This window comes from Pomacea canaliculata, linkage group LG8 (genome assembly GCF_003073045.1).
Source record: "Pomacea canaliculata isolate SZHN2017 linkage group LG8, ASM307304v1, whole genome shotgun sequence".
Classification (NCBI taxonomy): Eukaryota; Metazoa; Mollusca; class Gastropoda; order Architaenioglossa; family Ampullariidae; genus Pomacea; species Pomacea canaliculata.
Genome location: NC_037597.1, coordinates 28,560,152 through 28,584,609, shown reverse-complemented (window position 1 = coordinate 28,584,609; position 24,458 = coordinate 28,560,152). Strand labels below are relative to the sequence as shown.

Genomic DNA, 24,458 nt, shown 5'->3' with positions numbered 1-24,458 from the left:
ACTCTGCCCGCCTGGTGACAGACCTCAGTGACTGTCAGTGACACTCTGACCGCCTGGTGACAGACCTCAGTGACTGACAGTGACACTATGACCGCCTGGTGACAGACCTCACTGTCTGGGATGGAAGCCTAGTGGCAAGTGACCTGACCTCTGACCTCACTGACTGCAGCTGTAGCCTCATCGCCTCATTGCCCACCGGCCATTAAAAATGTTCCTCGTCCTCACTTGGGACTTGGTGTCAAGGTCGCTTGTGACTCAGGTCGCGGCTTGTGTCCTTTGCCGAATGACTTTTGGAATGGCCCGGCGGCCCATTAGCTGGACATCTTGGCTTCCATTTGAGACTGAGCCGGTGTTGACTCGCGGAGGACGCTGGGAAAGCTCTTCAGTCGGCAGAGAAAGCGTGAGCAGCAATTCACTCGGTCTGGCGCGCCCTACCACGAGTTTCCATTACGGGAGCGTGGCCCCGTGTCGGGCCGCCCTGGGCCCCTTGTTGCCGACCTTTGTCCGCCTGTTTGACTAGCGCGCCCCCTCCGTGCCGCAGGCCACCCCGACGTGATTAGCAGTCGGACATCTTGGAAACGTCACGTCTAATTCACGTCGTCGGCACCAGCTCCAGCGATTAGAGGCAGATGACTGCAGCTCATTAACGTGCAGCCACGTGATGTCGGAGTGGGGATGGGGGTGGTGGGTAGGAGGGACAGAGCAGTTGCTGTCGTGGTGGCCGCTAGTGGTGGTCAGTGGCTGTGGTGACACATTGGCCACCCTCAAACGCCGCCGCTGCCTGCAGGTAGACAGGCAGTGAGGTAGACAAGTACCTGCAGGTAGACAGAGGCAGTGAGGTAGACAAGGACCTGCAGGTAGACAGAGGCAGTGAGGTAGACAAGGACCTGCAGGTAGACAGAGGCAGTGAGGTAGACAAGGACCTGCAGGTAGACAGAGGCTGTGACGCGAAAATGGAGGCATAAAAAACTTTCGAGAAAAAAGCGCGTGTGGCAAAAGTTTTATTTGTGGAAATGTTGATCAGACTAAAAATATGCTAAAAGGTTTTCCAAAGGAAGCTGTCTGAAAGGCTGGCACAACGAGACAGACTCGCCTCAAGAAGCTGCCTGCAGACAACAACTATCAAAGTTTTCTTTCAACTTTCATCTATTGATTGACGATGAAAGAACTTGGCCAGACAAGCTTCCTGCTTAGCCTGTAACCACAGCTGTAATGCAAGTAATGCCAGCTGCTTAGCCTGTAACCACAGCTGTAATGCAAGTAATGCCAGCTGCTTAGCCTGTAACCACAGCTGTAATACAGGTAATGCTAGCTGCTTCGTTAGTGTCGTGTGCAGACCTCTCTCTCACCTGGTGTTACAACCTCCCCCCACTCTTACCCTGCTACACCCTGTATACACTGACCTTGACACTTGTGCCACTGACACACGCTACACGCTATGCTTGTGACACTTGCACATGACTGTGACACACCACTAAGGGCACTACACACATAAATATGTAACTTACACATGTTACAATGTTGACATTACATACGTGTATAAATACAGAACTTACACACGTTACAATGCTGACGTTACACGTGTTACAATGGTGACGTTACACTTACACAGTACTACATTACACACAGTACTATGCACTGCTCGATGTAAAGATCTCACGGAAGAGACGAGGGCCACGTACCGGGTGGCTCATGCCTGCCTGTGTTGCGCTGTGTTTCAGGGCCATGTACCGGGTGGCAGGTGGAGGAAGCCCCCTGAAGAGGCCGACAGTGACGGGTGGCTGGGCAGCGGGTGCCTTGGTTGAGGGGGAGACGAGCGACTCGAACCTTTCCGCTCACACTCACGACCCTGACCTGCGCTACACGCGCTCACCCGTGTGTCGTCTGCTGGAGCACACCCAGTACGTGGCCACCCCGACAGAGGCGAGGATCAGACAGCACCCCGGGGGTCCGCCGGCCTTCACCTGCCCCGCCTATTTCCTGCCGGCCCTCTCCTGGTTGCGGCTGCCCATCCTGCAGCACGTGTGGCCCAAAGAGGGCGCTAGTGACGCAGGGGAAGATACTCTGTATCACGCCGCCCACTCGGCGCCCACAGCTTCAGGGGAGATCATCTACCGGTGGGCGAGTGGCGGCGCCACAGACGAGCCCGAGTACAGCGAGATATGGGAGGGGCAGCAGCCGGGGCTGGAGGGCGAGGTGGACACGTGCGGGTGCAAGTGCGCACCGGTGGTGGCCTCCCCTGTCTTTGTCGCCAGCGGCTCGGATCCTGCGGGTGTCCACCGCGAGCTCTACCAGCCCCTCCCAACATCCTCCACCTCGCTCCCCCCCGGTGTCTTGCCCCTCCCGCTGCTTCACGAGCATCACCACCATCACCACAGTCACCACTCGTGTAGCCATCAGGGATGGCGCCACGACAACACGTGCGGCGGCAGCGGGTGTGTGGAGAGCAGCTCCGCGCGCCACCAACTCAGCGAAGGTGACGGCCTTGGAGCCTACGACCTTGACCCGAAGCAGAAGGTGGACTGGGAGGAGTGCCACCCTTCACTTCGTCACTGTGGGCGGGACGGGTGGCTGGCCCAATACAGACTACCCAGGTCCTGCGGCAGCCGCGCCCCGCCCGTCCGCCAATGGCTGCAGGAGGGACAACTGCTGGATGACATGGCGTCGGACAGCGAGATGCTTCTGGAACATTCGTCACTACACGGCCACCCCCTGGCGCCACCACGGACTCCACGCACCGCCAGAGCAGACTGTTCTGTACAGGGGGGTGGCACCTTAGTGGTCAAGTACCCCAACCTGGTGTTCGAGGGCAATGGTCACGTGACCTCCACTAACAGTCGCCAGGCTGTCCGGGCGGCCCCGGCCCCGCTAGTGTCTCGCTTGTGGGGCTTCCTGGGCTGGAGCAAGCGGTGAGATGAGGTCACACTCCCAGACATGGCCTTCAGGTCACATCAACTTCCGGTCATTTGAAAACCAGGTGACATCATCACCAGGTGTGTTCTTTAATTATCAGGTGGCTAATGAGTGACAGAAAAATACTGAGAATTGTGCTTGTGTTAGCGATGTGTGCGCCAGGAGGCAAATATCAGCTGTGAAAGCCCCGGAGACAGCTGCATAAGCCCAGGAGACAGCTGTGTAAGTTCGGGAGACAGCTGTGTAAGCCCTGGAGACAGCTGTGTAAGCTTACAATGCCGCAGTTGTAAACGTGCTGATCAAATAGGCAGCTTAGGATAGAAACAATCGGCAGCTGTTATGTGAGGACAGATTTGTCGGTGAGCTGGACGTGTGTCCACGAGAAGACACGGAGTAAAGTACCGCTGAGTGGCGTTGGGGTGGAGAAGCTGCTACGACTACCCATCGCAAGGACAACGAGTGACGTAGATAGTAGACAACCGAAACTGAATTTGTTTCACTGAACCAGTGTTGGGTTCCTAGTAAGCCATGGTTGCCTCACAGCTGGACAGCTGCATGGCGTGACAAGACTGAAACTCCGTGGCAGCTGTCATAAGACATAACAAGTGTGTGCCATGACAAACATTATCTGACATGACAACCTGTCGTAAGAGCTTAGAATGTTTGATGTGATGTCGTAAACGTTGCTTGTAGGTTGTCTCTCTCTCTCTCCTCCAAATGTCGCAGGTGAGAAAATTCTCCCTGAAAACCACCTGCGGCCCTTGGCGTTCACCGTTAGTGTCCCACCCTTGGTGGATTTCAGTGACGTACAGCAGTCTGTTGTAAACGATGACGTCAGCTTTGCGTGGCTTTGACGTCATCGTGTTCTACGGGAAACTGAGATCACGTCATTGGTTGATAGAATCGAGGCTGAGGTGAAGGTTGAAGAGCCTGCACATGCGCAGCTCAGCATTCTTTGTCGTGACGTGTCTGTGGCGGAGCTGCTGTTGTGTGCTGCACTGGGCTCTTCGAGATCTCAACGAGAATGACGTCACTTCCTGCTATATGACCTTCGTTTCTTGGTCTGTAGGCTGCTTCCGTCAGACAATCGGCCTGAGTGAAACATTTCTTGCTGTTGGTTTGGGCCCCTGGGCAGGGGCACACAGTGTCGGCATCCTTGTGTGATGAAGCTGTCGGGGTCAGTAAAGGTCAAGCAGTTCACCTCAGCCACTTCCGTGACGCGCACCTGGTGTCGGATGTTTTCCTTTGCTCTGGCATAGTGATACTTCTTTATTTATTTGTGTAACTGATGTTCTGATTTTAATTCATATCTAGTGTTCTAGTTCGTTACCATGACAACATTAAACACATTGGGAACAGTTGAGGCAGAAGTGTTTTGTTTGCAACTTTTTAATTTGTGTTTCTTGTTTCTTGTTTCTTGTTTCATTATAAAGAGACGGTTTGAAATGTACCCGTGATCATTGTAAAGAAAGGGTTTCGTATTTACACCTAAACATTAATAGACGACTGGAGACGTGGTGGTTGGGCCTTTGTAACAACAACGACAACAACATGAATACAAGAAACTAAAAGTCGCGGATGTTTTCCTATAAGTGATGACGTCAGCATAAGGTACAGGCTCTTGAATATTTCAGCACCTTGATGACAAGAGAACGGGCTGAGTATAGTAAGAAGCGGGTGGATTGGGATGCTGACGAATTAAAGAAACCAACAAAATAATTGGACATTCCGCACACTTCCCGCTGGACCTCCAGCCGTGAGGATCAATGGTGGCGACAGCGTCCTGACATCACGTGGGATGCAGGTGAAAGAAACAGCAGTGACGTGGCCATCCATCATGTCCCGGGTGTCAGGGCCGCAGGCAGTGGAATCCATCATGTCATCGCTTCTTACGCAACGTGAAGGCCGTCAGCGCCCAGGGGTGTGGGTCATCAGGTCACGTGACTGTCAGTCTCACCACGTGGCACGAGCGACATCACCGTTGGCGGACTTGCATGCGGGAGTGTTAATGACCGCAGTCTGGATCACGTGAGTTGAGGCTACAGATACTTGCACGCGCAACAAGTACAACTGTTAGTATTTCCGGCAGATGGACTTGAAATAAGGCGAGACCATGAATAACAGCCAATGGTCTGGAGGTGAACGTGCCACTCACTTCAGCTAATTGACATTACTGGCCATGGCTAAGTAATACTACTAGCATTAGCTAAGTAATACTACTCGCCTCCACTGATTAATACTACTCGCCTCCGCTGATTAACATTAATCATTTTAACAAATTAACATTACTCGACTATTTAATTAACACTACTCACCTCAGATAATCATTACTCACCTCCGCTAATTAACATTACTCATTTAATTAATTAACATTACTCAACTCATCTAATTAACATTTACGCGCATCAGCTACTTAACATTATTACAACTGCTAATTAACATTACTTATTGAACTAAATAACATTGCTCAACTTGAATAATTAACATTACTAACCTCAGCCTAATTAACATAACTCATTTGAACTAATTAACATTACTCAACTCAGCTAATTAACACTGCTCACTTCAGATAATGAAAACTTCAGAAAATTGACATTACTCACTACAGCTAATTGACACTACTCCAGTCAGCTAATTAACACTTTAGCAAATAAACATTACTCACGTCAGCTAATTGAAAATTAGTTTGCACAGAAAACTGTTGGAGGCGTCAGTAACTTTATCTCCCTCTACCTCCACCACCACCACCACCAGCCCCACCACCGTCACTATAATGCATCACCACAGCATCACCATTACCACCACCACCACCACCACGACCACCAGCAGCGTAGAAAACAAAGCGCAATGCAACTAACGGAAGGAGGGAAGGAATAAATGTCTCCCCCTCTGTAGGTCAACAAGAGCAGAGCACACTACAGCTTGTCAACCTTCCCCCGCACACCCAATATTTGTCACCATGACAACAGATCACATAGGATAGTTTGTCTACGTGTGTGTGCGTGTGTGCGCATGTGAGGATATGCACACAGCCGTGTTCACACTTCCTCTGTACGTCACGTCTGTGAGGATGAACCCTTAACGCAGCGGTTCTCAACCTTTTACTTGTGACGACCCCCTGACGAACACAGGTAGGTCCGCGCGCCCCCCTTAGCCAGCAATGTCAGCTAATTTCACTAATACCGGTATAAAGACACTTTAAAAAATGACCACCTAACTGCCCCCCCAGGGGGGCGCGCCCCACAGGTTGAGAACCGCTGCCTTAACGTATCAGATGTGAACAGTGACAAAGTGCGGGCTACTCCAGTCTCTTGTAAACACGAAGTTGATGTGACTGGAGACTTGGTCACAGGTGCACAGCCAGGTGACGTAACACCACATCAACCCTGGTGACGTAACGCCAGTGTCAACAGCTGTCAGGGGAGGTAAGTGTAGGCTACAGCCCCACTGGGAGTCTTTTCACTCTGGCGGCGCAAGGGAAGTAAGTCATCAACTGCCAGTTAACGAGCAGGAACATCAATGACGCCATGTTTAACGGCCATACCTTGAGGTCAAGGCCATTGTCATTGCTTGGAAACAGCGAGTGCGGCTGATGATGGATGACTGGATACGTCACGCGCCGACACTTAAGAAGGTGAACAGTGCCGCACAGGTACCGCTGTACCTCTGTGCCGCCCTCGCCAACAGCCAGCAGGCTAGCATTACCGCCCCTGATGCACGTCATCAACCCGTCATGACAGGTAACTCACGCCCGCCATTTCACTCACCCAGGCACCAGCATGTTACGGGGAGGGTGACGGACCACAAACCTCGGCGGGGCCTTCCGTCAGCTGCAACCTCCACCCAGCCACCCAGCCACCCCCCTTCCTGTCTGCTCCCCCCCACCACAAAGAGCCAGGGGCAGGGGGAGGAAATGAGAAAACAAATAGACATTTTATTCATGAAGATTCTTTCATTTGATTGCGAGTGTAGTTTACTGGGCCGCTGCCCATTGTACAAACTGCCGTTGAATGTGAGATGAAAAATGTGCGGCCCTTGTGCGACCCTTGTGCGGCCCTTGTGAGGCCTCAAAGACGCGCTGCTTTTTCAAGTGCTTGTTGCGCGCGCATAATCAAGGTTTTTACACGCGCAGGCCCGGGGCCCCGGCCCACTATTATTAAGATCTAATGTGTTTTTTTACTACAGAGGGGCCCGAGAGGAGCGTTAGAGAGAAGTGCTATTTCACATTAGGCGCCCCTCCACAGCTCCGATGACAGCTCACTTCCGTAGGGGAGAGAACAAATTTGAGTTATGGCTGCAATCTCGAAATTCGTATTGATCGGTGTGTTGATAGGCCACAAATTACAGTGAAATGCAATTTCTGCGCTATTCAGCTTTCCCCTCCGATGCGGCAGCCGGCGGGGATGGAGGAAAACGTCTTAACTCACGCTGACGGGGCCGGCACAGCGCCATTACGGTGGGGCAGGGGTAGCCATTTGTAAAATGGAGTTACGTCCCTTTCGTGAACTAGAAAACGTTTGGCGACTGATATGATCGCCCGCGGAAAGACACATTTTTTCAAGTATTTGGACAAAAAGATTCTGAGAGCTGGGTGCTTGTCTAGGAGAGATTGGATGTGTAAAAAAGAACTCTCGCCAGCCCCAAGGGTGCTTCATGTTATTGTTGCCACAAAATCTGCCGAGAGACCCCCACACACCAAAAAATTAATTTGACGAAGACATTATTTTGAAGGTTTCATTGTTAAACTCGTGAGCAGACCTTGTAAGCCCATGCTCGGAGAAGACGGCAGCCAAGAGGAAATGTGTTAACAACTGCGGAAATGTGAAATTATTCACGTCCTCAACTCGTCTGATAGCAGCACGTGACGACACGTGACGACACGTGACCTGTGTTGTCCAACACTAAGCTGACATGTCGCCTGTGTTATTGAATCCTAGCTCCTCGTGTACTGGCAGCATTCCTTCCCTCGTGTGCCATCCTTGGAGAGGGTGGTCCCCAAGTGCTGGAGGCTGCTGACCTCAGGGAGCCAGTACCCCGGTGACAGTGACCTGAGCTTTGTCACTGCCATTGACCCCAACTTTGCTGGTGTCAGTGCTGGTCTCCATTCCACGTGCATGTGAACTGTGTGTCAGTCTGTTGTGAGGTCTTGCAGTTCATTGTCAGTGCCTGTAACGGTCTGTCGTCTGCAAAGCGCAGGATGCAGAAGTCCACCAGTGGAGATGGAAGTGTGATGGTGGCGGAGGGTTTCACGCATGATGTTCCCCAAGAAGATATTCATCACAAAGGGGGCTGGAGGCACCCATGACTTACACCTGCTGTCTTGTGAAGAAAGCTCCCGTTCCATTATTCAGCAACACTGTGGTCGCCGAGCTTTTATACAACGCTTGGAGGACTGGAGGACTTGGAGGACTTGGAGGACAGACTTGTCGATGCTTAATTTCCCCATCACATGCCTAGCCCCTCGTGCCACCGATTTCATATCAAGAGCTGGTCTCCAAGTGTGAAAGAGGCGAACGACAAAAAAAAAAAAGGGTGTGGCCTGATTATCCAGCGAAACAATATTTTCTAACCTTTACTGACAGCACGTGACAGCTACCCCACCCACCTGTCCGTCCAGTGGACACGAAGTGTGGGTGGTCGTGGTGGCGCCCTGGAGATGTCACTAGTCTCACTAGTCTGCTCGCAACACCCGGTGAGTTGATGTCATCACGATAACACACACACACACACACAAACACACAAGACAAGAAACTATTGAAAACCCAAGGTGCACCTGAAATCCCGAGGCCATGGCGAGACCGTTTAAAAGGTTTCGTGTTCGAAACTCAATACTCGCCAGGAAACAGTTTCCACACGTGTCCGCCTTTATCAGATGTGTAGTCACTAAGGTCTGCAAAGTTCATCGACTCGTTCTCCCGACTTTTGTAGAATGGGCCTCCCCATGGGTCAGTTTAGCCCAGCAGGTCGGGCGTTGATGCTGGGGTGGACTGTGATTGCCACATGATAATAAAAATAATAATAATAGCCAACAATGAACTGAACACGTAACTGCCTTTAACGAGGCACTTAACACTAACGGCCGTCCTAAAATGTTGTTGCCACCCTCAAGACTAGAAGAGTGGTTCAGTGTTTGCAGGACCGAGACAGCAAACAGGGGGAGTAGACAACACGTGAAGGGAGATAATTTCCCCAAATTATGCACGTGAGCGACAGGCGATGCATCACAGAGGTTACGGTTCTTGATGTTCACAGTCTGGGTTTCTCGGGACAAATTCAATATCTCGCACATCCCACCTCCGCCAGGAGATGAGACCACCGTGAGAACATTCGGGAAGTGGAGGGGCGCAGTGAGGGCAGAGGGTCAAGTGACGTATCAGTGTCAAAAAGTGTTAATAAAGAAAACTTGTTACTTTTGTGTAGTCTGCAGAGCTGAACTCTGCTCATCAGTGCGTGGGTCCGAGACGAGAGTCAGCTCTCGGTTAACTGACTGAGCACGTTGACGGCACGTGAGGACCCCACAGTTACAGACACGTGACGTGGACTGCCAACAGCTAATGACGTCATGCTGACAGACTCATGGCTCACTGCGCTTACGTCACTCACAGCTGTTGTGTGGACTCATGCTAATCGTCTCGTAGTTTCTCGTCGGTCTCGTAGCTTCTCGAGATGTACAACCAAACCACGTGCACGAGGCTCTTCACTCAATTGTACTGCCGCCCTCCCTAACACTAGGGTGTCCCTCAACTGCGGGGGGGGGGGCTGAAAATGTGGAAGGAGGCAGTGGACAGACCGTGTTACTAGGGTGATACCCCGGGTGACGTCTGCTGCTGTTCACCTGGTGATCTGTGTTCAGCCCCACGTTCACTCCGCTTTGTTGACTCAGTTTTGCTCAGGTAAAGGGCAGGAAGCAGCCAGACATCATGACTTGTCATGTTTACAGGTGTAAATAAGTCTACTCAGCCACTTGCAATGACCAAGTGTCACCTGTGCTTTGAGAAGTGCCAGTACTAACAAGTGTCCGACAGCCACTCACAAGCCGACATCGACAGTTAAGTCCGACATCATCAGCGGGTGACCGAGGGTTACAAAGGGCAGATAACACAAGCGAGAGCAGAGCGGCTGATAGAGGGATTGTGAGACTGAGACAACAGTTGCTTCCAAGGGAGGGTCGAGACACACAGGAAGTAGCACACAGCAGCACGTGACCGACGGAGAGCTCGCAGCGGTAAGGCGAGGCTACTCTGTGTGTGCTTGTGTCTGTGTGTGTGTGCGTGCGTGCGTGTGTGTGCGTGCGTGTAGTTTGTTCCTTCTCCTTGTCGTTTTTGTGGCATTGGGACACCTCAGAGGTCGGCAAGTGAGAAGAGGGCCGGTAATATGTATTCTTACAGCAGTCAAGAGGAAATGGAGTTGTTTCCGCTGCTTGAGATGCTAGCAGCCTGCATCAGCGTCTCCGTCACACGGGAGGCAGCACCACGACTTCTCTCACAAAAGAAAGAGAGAGAGAGAAAAGCGACAAAAGGAAAAAGGCAAAGCTGCAGCCAGAGATTTCCGGTTGTCCCCCCTGTTTGGTAGCGTGCGTCATCAATCACAAATGTCAGTTGTCGCCCTTGGTGCCCCCTTGTCCGCTGTATGAGGTCTGGCCGCTTGGTGGCGCAGTGTGCCCGCCAAAAACGTGGACACGGGTTGGATGGACCCGTGCTGCCTTCCGGTAGGCGGCAGGATAACAGGGTTGTGCATCCTTCCGGAAGTTTGTCTTTCCTCCCTCAGTCTCTCTCTCTCCTTCTCTTTTTCTCTGTCCTTCTCTCTGACCCCAGCCCGAGCACGCGAGGTCCGTACGATCAGGTCTGGTTTTGAGAATGGCGATTGCAAAATATCACAAGACACGCGATCTCTTGCATGGCCTACCTGGGAATATCCTCTTTCACCGTGGGAATTGTGGAGAAACATTCACACACATGTGAATGTGTGAATGTGAGAGCGCGCGCGTGCGTGCGTGTGTGTTTATTCTCCCGCGCCCGTGTTACTCGAACGGGATTATCGCAACCCATGTAAAGTGCTGTGTGATATCGAGATATTATCAGTTATCCACCGATGAACGACTGATAACGACACTCAGACTGTGGCTGCCATGTCTCACGGAACTCTAGCAATCAGCAAACACTCGCACCACACAATGAGGCTGAGCGAGAAGCCGTCTTATCAACTGACGATGCCACAATCTTGTCGACGGTTTCAGTTCAGTTCATCCCGAAGCTGATAATGAGTTTAACATCAGTCACAGGGGAGCTGAGGGTGTGCAGCAGTGAACTCACGCCAGCAAGGCGATCTGTCGTCCACCTGAGATGGTCCCCAAGTGAACAGCCTGTCCACTCCACGCTAGTCCCCCAGTGAACAGCCTGTCCACTCCACGCTAGTCCCCCCAGTGAACAGCCTGTTACCTCCTTCACACTAGTCCCCCAGTGAACAGCCTGTTACCTCCTTCACACTAGTCACTCACCCTTTCTTGTGTTTGCCGCGGTGTTGACTGCCTTGTGAGGGCCGTGTGAGGTGTGGTGAGGGCTGCCATGACTGACCACCTGAGTTGTTGCTTGACGGGAGGCGCGCAGAGACTTCTGGGGACCCACTAGACACGTGACTAGGCTGCGTATGAAGTCGTCTGTCTTTTGCCCTCTGAAAAAATCTGGAGAAGCCTCTGGAAGCAGTCTATCTCAAAACGGTCGCACCCAAGTACTTGGAGGACAGCACCTCCTCCACTGTACCCCGCTCATTTGGATCTCTGCCCCACTGTATCCGATGGTGTTGAGCAGGAAGGACTGTCGGTTATCACCCCTGGCGACACCGTCCTCAATGTCACTGCATCTCTGCTGTACCCAGGCTGCCCTGGCTTCATGTCCTTCCGTATCTTGCGATTGACCGGACTGTGGGCACCAGCTGCCTCGGGAGTTTAGTTTTACCTCCTCAGTGGTCGGCGGTGGTTTAAAGGGAGGTAAATGAAGTTTCTCTCACGATCAGAGCACAACAAGCACGCCCCCTACATCATGATGCCAACTGGAGCTAACCAAATCCAGACCACAAATTCGATATTACCCACACACACACACGCACACACACACATACACGCACACACACATACACACTCCATGCTATTATGCGCACACACACACTGCTATGACGCACACATACACACCATGCTAGTACGCACGCACACACACATACACACGCACACACACATACATACCATACTATTACACACACACCCTGCTATGACCCACCCACCCACACACACAGATACACACCTTGCTATGACGCACGCACTAAAAGACAGACTGACAACGGGCTTTCACACAACTGTAATGGTCAGAGGAAAGTCAAGGGTTGTCGTCGTTGGAACGTCCACCGCTGTAGGTCGGAGGTGGAGCACGTCCTCAACACCAGCCGCTGGGGCTCGTTGGCTTTCTTCTGAAGACACAGGTCAGAGGTCACGTGACGCAGTCGCTTGGTGTTCTGGTCGGTGACAAAGGAGAAAAGATTGTTACATACATGTGAAGGACAAGAACTGAGGGATGTATCAGGTCACGTGCACACAACCGACACATTGCTAATGACACGCCAAAGCTATAAATAGCTGGTGACACATGCACATCAATATTATGGAAGTTATGACCGAGAGATGACACCTGGGAAATAAACCATTGGTAACACAAACAAAAGGCTTCATCTATGAAATAGATATTTGATGACAGGGTTAGTCCCTCCCCTCCCCCCCACACACTCACTGAGGTCAAGTCACAGAAAGCGTGTCGTGGATGATGATTTAGATGACAGGGGTACACAGCACAACACAAGGAGCAATACATACACAAAGACCGTTTGATGACTTACAATATAAACACATCACCACACACGAAATATAAACACATCACCACACAAGGAAAGACAATCCAGATACAATATAAACACCTGTCACGGAAGACAGCCAGGATGTTCCTACAGACAGTCTGTGACCAACAAAGACAATCACAAGATCATGAGATGGAGACATACACCAGGTCCTAGCACTACTCTCAGTCCTTCTCGCTGCTGTCAGCCACGTGGTAGCAGCAGACGACATTTTGCCATAAAAAGGTGAAAAATGTCGTGCGACCTCCGTGTAGGGTCTTCGTCGAGTGAAAGGGAGGACAACCTCTCCTCGCCCACTTCTTTCAACGGCTTTTTATCATCTCTCTAGAAATGTGAGGTGACCCGCGCAGCTCACTTGGAGCATGAGAACCAGCCTGGTATTTGGCTGCTAATCTGGTTTCCGGAGGAATTAGCCATGCTAACGTGTCACGTGGGCAGGAGCGGCAATGAAGGGAGAGAATCTGTCAAGCGCAAGAAATGGCAAAAACTTGGTGTGAGGGGAGAGAGTCAATGGAAGATGAAGGCGAGGATAAAAACTGTTCATCAGCACTCAGTCTCGTCAGCTCTCATCTTCCCTTCTCTATTGCTGCTCCTCCATTTTAATTACCGCACACGTGTAGTGTCCTTACAACGACTGTGTGAACTACTTCACAACAGGACTTGTGATGTGTGAACTACTTCACAATAGGACTTGTGATGTGTGAACTACTTCACAATAGGACTTGTGATGTGTGAACTACTTCACAATAGGACTTGTGATGTGTGAACTACTTCACAATAGGACTTGTGGTGTGTGAACTACTTCACAATAGGACTTGTGGTGTGTGAACTACTTCACAATAGGACTTGTGGTGTGTGAACTACTTCACAGTAGGACTTGTGTGTGAACTACTTCACAATAGGACTCGTGGTGTGTGAACTACTTCACAATAGGACTTGTGGTGTGTGAACTACTTCACAGTAGGACTTGTGGTGTGTGAACTACTTCACAATAGGACTCGTGGTGTGTGAACTACTTCACAATAGGACTTGTGGTGTGTGAACTACTTCACAGTAGGACTTGTGATGTGTGAACTACTTCACAATAGACTTGTGATGTGTGAACTACTTCACAATAGGACTTGTGGTGTGTGAACTACTTCACAATAGGACTTGTGTGTGTGAACTACTTCACAGTAGGACTGTGTGTGTGAACTACTTCACAATAGGACTTGTGGTGTGTGAACTACTTCACAATAGGACTTGTGGTGTGTGAACTACTTCACAGTAGGACTTGTGTGTGAACTACTTCACAATAGGACTCGTGGTGTGTGAACTACTTCACAATAGGACTTGTGGTGTGTGAACTACTTCACAATAGGACTTGTGGTGTGTGAACTACTTCACAATAGGACTTGTGGTGTGTGAACTACTTCACAGTAGGACTTGTGGTGTGTGAACTACTTCACAATAGGACTTCTGTGTGAACTACTTCACAATAGGACTTGTGTGTGAACTACTTCACAATAGGACTTGTGGTGTGTGAACTACTTTAAAAATTTTCTGCTGTGTGAAAGGAGTTTTTTACTTGCCTTGCAGTTCTTGTGTGAATAAAAGCCGACATTATCAAAGGCACGATGAAATAATGACCACAGTCACACGTTTACAACAATCATCCGATGATCTGATAAGACAGTGTGTGTAGTGGTTGTTGTAGAGTGTTGATGATGATAGAGGTCGGGGCGGCCTCAGACATGCGCAAACTGTGCACCTGCACAAGCCTAGAGCCACCCCGGGTAGAGGTGACAGTGGATGATGGTAGAGGAGTGAGAGGTGAAAGGGGCGATAACAGCAGTTGCCGTAGTCGTGGGACTTTCATCAACTGACTTACCTCCTCGTATCGCCAGAGGTCGCTGGCCACGCTGTGCATGCTGACGCCGTCTGACGTCGAGTCTTTCTTGCGCACGAACATGGAGTCGCACAGCAGGTAGCGGTCGTCCTTCAGGTACCAGAACTGCACACACCAGGTGCTGACATGACAGGTGAGGGTGAGGGTGAGGTGAGGGTGAGGGTGAGGGGGAGCAGCTCACCTGAACTGACTTTCATTTACTCCACTGATGTTCTGCTTCTCTAGAGTGACAACCTCGATAATGTCACAGCGAGCTACACTACAGTTACTAGGCGTGACACACAGGTAGACAGACAGACGGACAGACAGACAGACAGACAGACAGACAGACAGACAGACTGAGGGATCTTCACAATAAACTGGCGTGTGTGTATGCTTCATTGCCTGCACGCCTTAGTTCTCCTGTTACAGATAAACATATATACAGCAAGTCAGTGTGTATTCCCTGTCGTGCTGTACCTCTGATGTCATCGTGCCACTAACAGCTGTCATTCTGTCACATACGTTACCCTGTGCCACACGTCACTCTGCACACGTCACTCGGTCACCCTGCACCCTGTCGGTCGCCTGTCCACCACTCACGGAACAAGGGAAGCTACCTGGTTGGCGCCCTGGTTATGACACGGGAAGAGTTGCGGGCCTGCTTGATCATTGCGCATCTTGTCCAGACACTGACCGCTGACGTCATGCTTGACCTGCACAACAGTGAGTGAGGTCACCTAGCGGGCAACGTGCACAACATGTCGCCAGATGCGAGCTGCGACCTTTAACCCTCCCGTCTTTTCCTGACTACAGCCTCGCTCCTCGCTATTCTCTTCATGCTGTCCCTTCTTCTGTCTGCCATCTTGGTGTCAGCGTGTTGTACATGTAGCACCGGTACACTGTGCACTGTGTGAGCATTAAACGTCTGTCTGTGTGTGTGTGTGAGTGTGTATGTGTGAGTGTGTGTGAGAGAGAGAGAGAGTGTGTGTGAGAGTATGAGAGATAGTGTGTGAGTGTGTGTGTGTGAGAGTGTATGTGTTGTGTGAGAGAGACAGAGTGTGTGAGCGCATGCGCGCGATATGTGTGTGTGATTTTCTCCATGTGTTGTGTTTGTTGTTGTGTATTTTTAATATGTTTGAGTACGTTGACTTTTATAGGACGTGTTTGTGTGTTTGTGTGTGCGTGTTTGCAGACGTATGTGGAGGTCTCTTTCTGTACATACATATCCAGCGTAGGTGGCGTTCTGTACGATCTGTGCCCTCAGCTCCGGGTAGATGTTGTCCACGTACCAGTCAAAGCTGTGACACTTCAGTCTCTTCCGCAGCAACACGCGGTCGGTGATGTCTCCGTAGTCCCCCTGGAACCACACCCACACCTGTACAACGAGCCTGAACTGTCACCTGGTCACTACACCTGGTGGCGTCTGTCTTGACTGTCTGTCTACACCACGTTGACGTGTGTGTGGGTCACATGACAAGCTCAAAGACACAGACACCGATATGTACAGACACAGACACAGATATGTACAGACACAGATATGTACAGACAGATATGTATGCACAGACACAGACTCAGACACAGATATGTACACAGGCACAGATATGTACAGACAGACATGTACAGACACAGATATGTATGTACAGACACAGACATGTAGCAGCACTACTAAGGTCTGCTACATGTAAACATGTGTAGTGACAGTCTGTGTTCTCCATCATTGTGTATTGTCTGCCTCCCAAGGTACAAGATGTTCAACGATAAAGTGCGTTTCCTGCAGGAATGTAATTAGTGATTGAGTAAGTAAGTAATTAAGTGTATCAAATGCGCAATATTCATATATAGATACATTTACTTCAAGATCTCCATTCTCTACTCATTATCTCCACCCCGCCTCTCTGTCTCTCTCTCACACACACACAAAGACTGAGTCTTAACAACTCATACACCCATAACACACACACACTCACGCACTCATACACCCATAACACATACACACCCACACACTCATACACCCATAACACATACACACCCACACACACTCATACATCCACACACTCATACACCCATAACACATACACACCCACACACACTCATACACCCCCACAACACACACACGCCCACCAGGTTGTAGTTGATGCGCTCCAGGTAGTGATGTTTGTACTCGTCCATCCACACCAGGGCGACGCGCACGTAGTTGGCGGCACCTACACTACCAGACCACGTGATCGGGTTCGTGCTCCGGAAGATGTGACCGATGTGCGAACAGTCCACCACCACCAGCGACCCGCCACACATCCAGGTCTGTGACACATGTTGGTCATTCTAGAGTGTGACTGTGGTATCCATGGTGATCTACTTAGTGTTTCAGGGGTAGGCAGTGCACCCTGGTGTAGTCTACACTCTACGTCAGTCAAAGTCTGAGGACAGCGACAGTTAGTGTCAAGTTCCGCAGTCAGTACCCCGGGTGCACCGTGTACACCCCAGCACCCTTGCCACTCACCTTGAAGGACAGCTCCATGTTCTCCCCACCCCAGTACTTGAGGTCAGGGTCGTAACCTCCCAGCTCCTCGAACCATCGGCGAGAAATGGCGAACAGTCCTCCAGGCATCGTGGGCGACCTGCATGTCACAACAACCCGCGTGTTACAAACACAACAACGTGCACGTGACAGTGTGTAACCTTTTAGTTGCCACACACGGCGAGGAGACAGACTAGTAGGTCATTGAGAATATCCAAAGTGTAGCGTCACATAACATTGAAATGTGAATGACGAGTGTAACACCACGTAAGTGTAACGTGTGAATGACGTGTGTAACATCATGTAAGTGTGACGTGTGCATGACGTGTGTAACATCATGTAAGTGTAACCTGTAAAGGACAAGTGTAACACCATGTAAGTGTAATCTGTGAATGAAGTGTAACATCATGTAACATCATGTAAGTGTAACGTGTGCATGACGTGTGTAATATCATGTAAGTGTAACATGTGAATGAAGTGTAACACCATGTGACATCAAGTCACGGCAGGTGTGAGAGCCAGTCACTCACGGCTTGGTGTCCGGGGCGGTGGGTCGCGTGCGGATCACGTGCATGTCACTAGATGCCCAGATGAAGGTCAAGGTCTGCAGGGCAAGGCCACCCACAGGCGAGGTGCCGTGTGCACCGTAGGCCAGCGACATGGCACTGATCATGTCAATGGCAGGGAATGGCACTGCCTTGTAGTCAGCGGCAATGACTGCCAACAGAGGCTCCGCCCACCCTGCACGTGACACACAGAAACACTTCAAGGACAAGTCTCTGTCCCGTCATGCAAAGCGTTCACGTGAACGTCTCGATGCGCATGTCAACGTTCACAAACATGGAAGACATACTCAGGACAGTGAGTGACGGCGCTAGGAACACGGAGAAACTTTCAGAAATAATTTGTCAGGGTTATCGTTGTCCACCTGCACCACAAACATCAACAAGATGCTGCACAGGTAGCTTGGAAGTAAACATCAACAAGATGCTGCACAGGTAGCTTGGAAGTAAACATCAACAAGATGCTAAGGTACGTTGCTGCACGGGTAGCTTGGAAGTAAACATCAACAAGATGCTGCATGTGTTTGGTAGTTATCTCCCCTACTACGTCCTTCACGGCTCAGACAAACGTACACGAGTGTGACTTTGTTTTGTTTACGTAGCTGAGCCTTGTTATCAGGTTCTACAGCTGCACGGCAGCTGTGCACGGCAGCTGTGGACGGTCAGCTCTCACGACTACGGCTCGTGGCTGGTCATGTCATCATGAGGCTCTGGCAGCTCTCTGACATACTGGCCTAATAATCTGACATGTTGTCACACACTCCCGTGACCTCTAATGTACTGGCAGTCATGTGACTGACTGTCCTCTGACCTTTTGTAACCTGCCGTGCTGTGGATGCTCTCTGACCTTTCGTGCACTCGATGTGCGAGTCGAGGAAGACCAGGACCTCGCCGCCCGACGCCTGGCAGCCCAGGAGACGAGCTCGTGTCAGTCCGCCTCTCTCCTCCGACCTCACCACCTTCACCTTGGGGTAGTCGCGGAAATACTTGTCCAACGGCTTCTTCAGGTGTTCTGGAACAGTCGACAGCATCCTGATCGCAGTCCACGTCACTGAACTGTGTGCAACTATATTTTAACAACAATTACTGTAAAACAATGATATCAATGTGCATACAACTATATTTTAACAACTACTGTATGACAATAATACAGCTGTAATGTAATATATATAATAAATATAATAACATAATGTGTGACTATATTGTGACTGTGACTAGACAGTGACTATCATAAGTTCAATGTTGTGACAATACTACCAACCATTCCTATAATTATAAATTATTTGTGAAGTTGTTTGTGATTGTTCCACAGTTTCTAAAAGCTTCACCAGGTGATGAATCGTGACTTGAGCTGAAGCAGCCATTGACTAGTGTTACTACACTTGCTGCTACACTGTGTACCAAAGTGTTGTGTGTAGAAGATGAAGCATCACGTGACTATGAGTAACCGCACATTGATTGTGTTTGTTTACAAACGTGAAATGATTTTGTAACTTCATAAACACACTGAAGACAACACTATCAATGATGGTTTTGGGGTTTGTTTGTTTTTTGTTTTTTTTTGGCAATAAAATGGAATCCAGTTGATTTCATTTCTCCAGGCTCTGCGCAGCTAAAGGTCGTCGTCACAGAGCCTCGTGTTGGTAGCGACACTGACCCCGATGGCCGTGACGTCAGACGGAGGCTCACCCATGTCGGAGAAGTCGTCGACGAGGATGACCTCCAGCAGCTGGTCGGGCTGTGTGCGGTCCAGGATGCTGTGAACGGACCTCAGCAGCACGGACCACGCTTCGTTGTGGAAGATGATGATAACACTCATTCGGGGTAGCACAGTCGGGTATTTCTTGCTTTGACACCTGCCGGTTCCCAACATTCGTTGTAACAGTTGTAACAGCCACGTGGCCTCAACAAGCTTTTGCATTTATTTAATCATCATCATCGTCTAGTGGTTATTAGTAATCCTCATCAAATAGTGTTCAAACCATGTCATTGCTGTTATCATTGTCATCTAGTGTCACAGCTGTGTCATCATCCATACTGTGTATGAACTGTGTAAATACTTTTCTCTATACATGGCTGTGACGCGATCAGCGTGACGTAGCTGTGACGTCAGTGGACTTACTGTGCTGGCCGCACGTCTGGCAGGTCCCTGTGGACGGGGATGAGGTCGGAGGCGTACTGGTTGAAGCTGTTGGCCTTCCACTTGGCCTGGAACTCCTGGCGTTTGTCGGCCGGGAGCCATTCCTCCCGAATCTGCTGCAGGCCTTTGGGCCCCTGACCTGCACACAGCAACGTGCAGCGAGTGTTACGTAACACGTTCAGTCAGCTGTGACGTAACAGCTGGGTACTATTGAATAGTACGTGGCCTGACTGCCGTGTAGGACATCAATGACAGCAGTCGTCTGCTCCACGTGTAGACCATTTTCCCTTCATTTCTCTGCCTGCCCTAAAAATAGCAACGTGTGTCACGTCACGTCATGTCATGTCATGTCATGTCATGTCATGTCAGCGTTGAAGTAAATGAGTTGAATGTCACCTTCAGCATTTGGCGGCAGACGTTCGATGAAGGGTGGATACGTTATGTTGGCGAGGTCACTGAGGTCGCTCTTTCCTTCCGGAAACTTGAGAACGTTGCCTAGCAACCCGTGGTTGCCATTGTCCTTGTCTGGGATCTTAACGCCGCTGTTTTGAAGTTGTGGTTTCTGGGCATCAACGTTGCCGTGGCTACCAAGAGCTTGGCCTTCTGGCACCATGGTGGCGCTGATGTTGTATGCCGGATGTCTGACGACCGCCATGCTGTCCACAGCCTGCTGTCTCCTGGCTGCAGGAGGATCATCGTCTGGTAGACCGGCGTCCTTAGCGAGGAAGACTTGCAGGACATACAGGAACCACACCGCGGGCACCAGCAGCGTCACCAGGCGAACCACGCGAAATCTCGTCCAACGCATCACGTGACCTGTCGCCAGCCGCCAGATGCAGAGTCAGCTGAGGGCAGGTCTCTTCCTCGATGCTCCTGCAGGTCACAATCAGGTCTCAGACTGGTGTCCAGATGATCACAGAGGCAATCTCATGCTGATGGCGTTGTTGGCGAGTCTAGAGAAATAACACGCACACACACATACACGTACGCACGCACACATACACACACACGCACACGCACGCACGCCAGAAGATCGCGATGTAGTGGCTGCTAGACGGCGACGAACAGTGTGGCTCACCACTGAGTATGAATGTCTCTGATTTTCAGCAGCCATCACTGTCCGTCTACCCGTCAACGTGTGGAGACGACGCTGTGCACGTTACAAGTTCAATCAACTAGCCGACACCTTTAGTTGGAGTGAGTGAGCGGTGAAGCGTTTTGTGAAAGTATTGAAGTTGTAGAACCTGTTGACACTACTGCTCACCTACTACAGCAGCTGTAGAAAAAAGTAAGGCCTTGTTTTAGTTTGTGTAGGATGGCCTGTAGTTTGTGTCAAACGCCATTTACATTTCCACAGGACGCCGTCCGTGAGGACCACTAGCGAGCACGTGACTGTCGAGTGTTAGAACCCCTCCCCACCCCTCGTAGTCACGTCACCAAGCTTCAGCGAAGCGTGCAGTGCATCACGGCCACTAGGTGAGACTGGTGTTGTACGCGCATCGCACGTGTATCGTCGCACGAGAACACACACACGCAACGGTACACCACTTAGCGCACAGTTGAGTGCTGAACTCTGGCATTGCGCCGGTTCGACACCCCCGTGGCGCAACGAACTTTCTCCAGTCGAGATCGGTACCGTCTCATCTGGGGGACTGGAAGGGGCAAAGAAACAAGAGGAGGGGGAGGAGATCGGCACCATCCGCTCTCGCAAAAACTGCCAGCGCTGAAAAAATAGGGTCTGACACCTCACCGACCTCGTGAACTGAATAAATTACACACAGCCATGCTTACATCCACAGACGTACACACACACAAACACATCCACACACAAACACACACACACACACACACACATCCACAAACACATCCACACACACACAAACACACACACACGTGTTGTACTCACCAACTCCTACCTGTGCTCCTCACTGCCATAAAGGCAGACCCAAAGGCAAAGACAGTTTTCATGAAAGTGTTTCTTTGTTACCATCTGCGCCATCGGTCGATGTGAGCTGCGGCAAGGAGGGCGATGGAGGAAGAAAACGAAAGGCCGCAGGCAAGGTGGGGGGGGGGACAACTAAACACGTGCACACACACACACTCGCGTGACATCACACGGCGTCGCTCGATACACACACAAGGTGGGCCAGGCCCTCCCCTTGTTTGCTCACATATCTCAGCTCAGCCCCAGGCGCACGTTTCTCCCCCACATTCAACTAGCTCCGCTCTCCTCCTTCTTATCGTCATCATCAACATCGTCGTCGTCATCCTCCTCCTCCTCATCATCATCACCATCATCACTGCTTCTACTGTCACTAGACAATGTGAACCAACTTCACAACTGTTTGTCGAGAGAAACTACTCAGATGACAAGCTGTACGCTAGCTGTCAATGGCAGCACCACTCGACTACAACCTCAACTGTTTTGTCGCTGATGATATCTGTGAGGACGCACGACATCAAAGTGGCTTTTGTTGCCAAACTGTAATGTCGCTGAAGCTGGATGAACGAGAGATAAGAATAAAGACAGCAATAGCTACGTGTATACACAAATAATAGTTGTCTTGGTGTCACAGAGGTAGCACACTAGCAAATCTATTATCTGCGAAGACAGGAAGAATAAAGGTGAACACAAGACGAAAACATGGTGAAGACATGAGGAAGGCATGGTTTAAAAAAAGTAAGATGACATCACGAAGACAGGGTTGAGACACAAGAAAGTCTGAAAAGGCCACGAAGAATGACAAACAGGGTGAAGACAGGACGAAGACAGGGTGAAGACAGGACAAAGACAGCATGAAGGCAGGACAAAGACAGGGTGAAGACAGGACGAAGACAGGGTGAAGAAAAGGTGAAGACATGGTGAAGAAAAGGCGAAGACAGGACAAAGACAGGATGATGACAGGACAAAGACATGACGAAGACAGGACGAATACAGGGTGAAGACATGACGAAGACAGAGGGAAGACAGGGTGATGACAGGACAAAGACAGGACAGAGACAGGATGAAAGGACAAAAGGATGATGACGTGGAAGATACGTACAGTTACAGGGTTGCGATACTCTCCTACACGCAGCATACACGGGTAGCCGGTGTCGGGTGGCCGGCCAGTCCAGGCCAGTGTTTACCGCACGTCAGCTGCACCGCTGGCAAGCCTCTACCTTGCTGTCGTCGTCAGGGAAGATGCGAGAGGCTCCACCTCGTGGCGATGTGAGTAGAGATCACGTGGTGCTGAAAGTTGGTGGCGTTCCCGAGGAGGAACATCAGACAAAGCCGCTGACACGTGCCGTCAGGGGAAGACGACTCGTGAAACAAACTCGTTTGCCTACAGAGCAGTGGTGCCACCTGGCGGTGTGGATACGAAGCAAGGAGGGAACTGCACAGGAAAGCGCGCGAGAAGACGCTGGTGACGTGGAAGCGAGGCTCCCCTCTAGTGCCGCCCCCTGGTGAGTATCGATCTTCACACATCTGCTTTCACACGGCAGGGCGCTGCTTGCGTACTTCACTCTGCTCGTGACATGTCACACCTGGTGACGGTCAGTTGCCCGTATGTCCACCATGGTGAACTCTTGACCTTAGTGATGAGCGGTAATGACGCTTACCCAGCTTTATGTCATAATGTCCTAGCTACCTGTTGGCACAAGCCTCCTACCTGTGTTGTGACAACTGTCCTACCTGTGTCGTCACTAGTGTCCTAGCTAGCTACCTGTGTCGTCACTAGTGTCCTAGCTAGCTACCTGTGTCGTCACTAGTGTCCTAGCTAGCTACCTGTGTCGTCACTAGTGGCCTAGCTAGCTACCTGTGTCGTCACTAGTGGCCTAGCTAGCTACCTGTGTCGTCACTAGTGGCCTAGCTAGCTACCTGTGTTATGACTACCGTCCTATCTAGTTACCTGTGTTGTGACTACTGTCCTACCTGTGTCGTCACTAGTGTCCTAGCTAGCTACCTGTGTCGTGACTAGTGCCCTAGCTAGCTACCTACCCACATACACAGTGATGTCGCTACCTCACGTTGTTGAGACCTTTACCTGATGCAGTTAACGGGGATTTGGGGAGTTAGGAGCTTTCTCCTCCAAAGCTTCTAATGCCTGCTTCATTGACACGTGTTCTCTCTTGCTGACACATGTGGCGTCAGTTAGTGACACGTGTGGTGTTGCTTTTCCACATTACATTCTTCTGCTGTCTGACTCCATATCTAACAACGGATGTGAAAACGTCACAGGGCATATTAGCGATATTCGTACGTCACTTCTGGAGAAGTTTTGTTTTTATTTGTTTCTTTGTTTATTCTACCATGCGTGCCTCAGTTGCCTGGACAACCGTTCTGTTCTTGTGGCTAAACTTGTGTACCTTGGTCGTGTTGCTATACTCGTGGAGGTGTCCTGTTGTGGCTATAGTGACGCGACTGTCCTGCTGTGACTATAGTGGCGCGACTATCCTGCTGTGACTGTAGTGACGCGACTATCCTGCTTTGGCTATAGTGACGTAACTGTCCTGCTGTGACTGTAGTGACGTGACTGTCCTGCTGTGACCGTAGTGACGTGACTGTCCTGC

General features: G+C 50.6%; 2 protein-coding genes across 4 annotated transcripts in view; one reads left to right on the top strand and one right to left on the bottom strand.

The window, feature by feature from the left end:
• LOC112570948 overlaps positions 1–4,271 on the top strand; it is a 52,815-nt gene extending 48,544 nt beyond the window's left edge. Inside the window, exon 5 of the mRNA XM_025249700.1 lies at positions 1,722–4,271. Within this exon, the coding sequence (XP_025105485.1) occupies positions 1,722–2,913 (1,192 nt within the window). The 3' untranslated portion in view covers positions 2,914–4,271. The remainder of the gene's footprint in view (positions 1–1,721) is intronic.
• A 7,977-nt stretch (positions 4,272–12,248) lies between these two features.
• Positions 12,249–23,238, bottom strand: LOC112571036 (polypeptide N-acetylgalactosaminyltransferase 5-like). Of its 3 annotated transcripts, none has more exons than XM_025249820.1 (12): positions 22,949–23,238; positions 20,301–20,857; positions 19,887–20,043; positions 19,454–19,620; positions 18,612–18,776; positions 17,732–17,942; positions 17,184–17,301; positions 16,805–16,984; positions 15,906–16,040; positions 15,301–15,396; positions 14,684–14,806; positions 12,249–12,417 (listed from the first exon to the last, which is right to left on the bottom strand). In XM_025249820.1, exons 2-12 carry the CDS (start codon positions 20,710–20,712, stop codon positions 12,271–12,273), a joined length of 1,911 nt encoding a protein of 636 aa, XP_025105605.1. In that variant the 5' UTR covers positions 20,713–20,857; positions 22,949–23,238; the 3' UTR covers positions 12,249–12,270. The 3 variants fall into 3 exon arrangements, with proteins under 3 accessions (XP_025105605.1, XP_025105608.1, XP_025105607.1); XM_025249823.1 differs by lacking the exon at positions 22,949–23,238 and adding an exon at positions 21,811–22,638; XM_025249822.1 differs by lacking the exon at positions 22,949–23,238 and adding an exon at positions 21,169–21,693.
• Between the last annotated feature and the right edge of the window lie 1,220 nt (positions 23,239–24,458).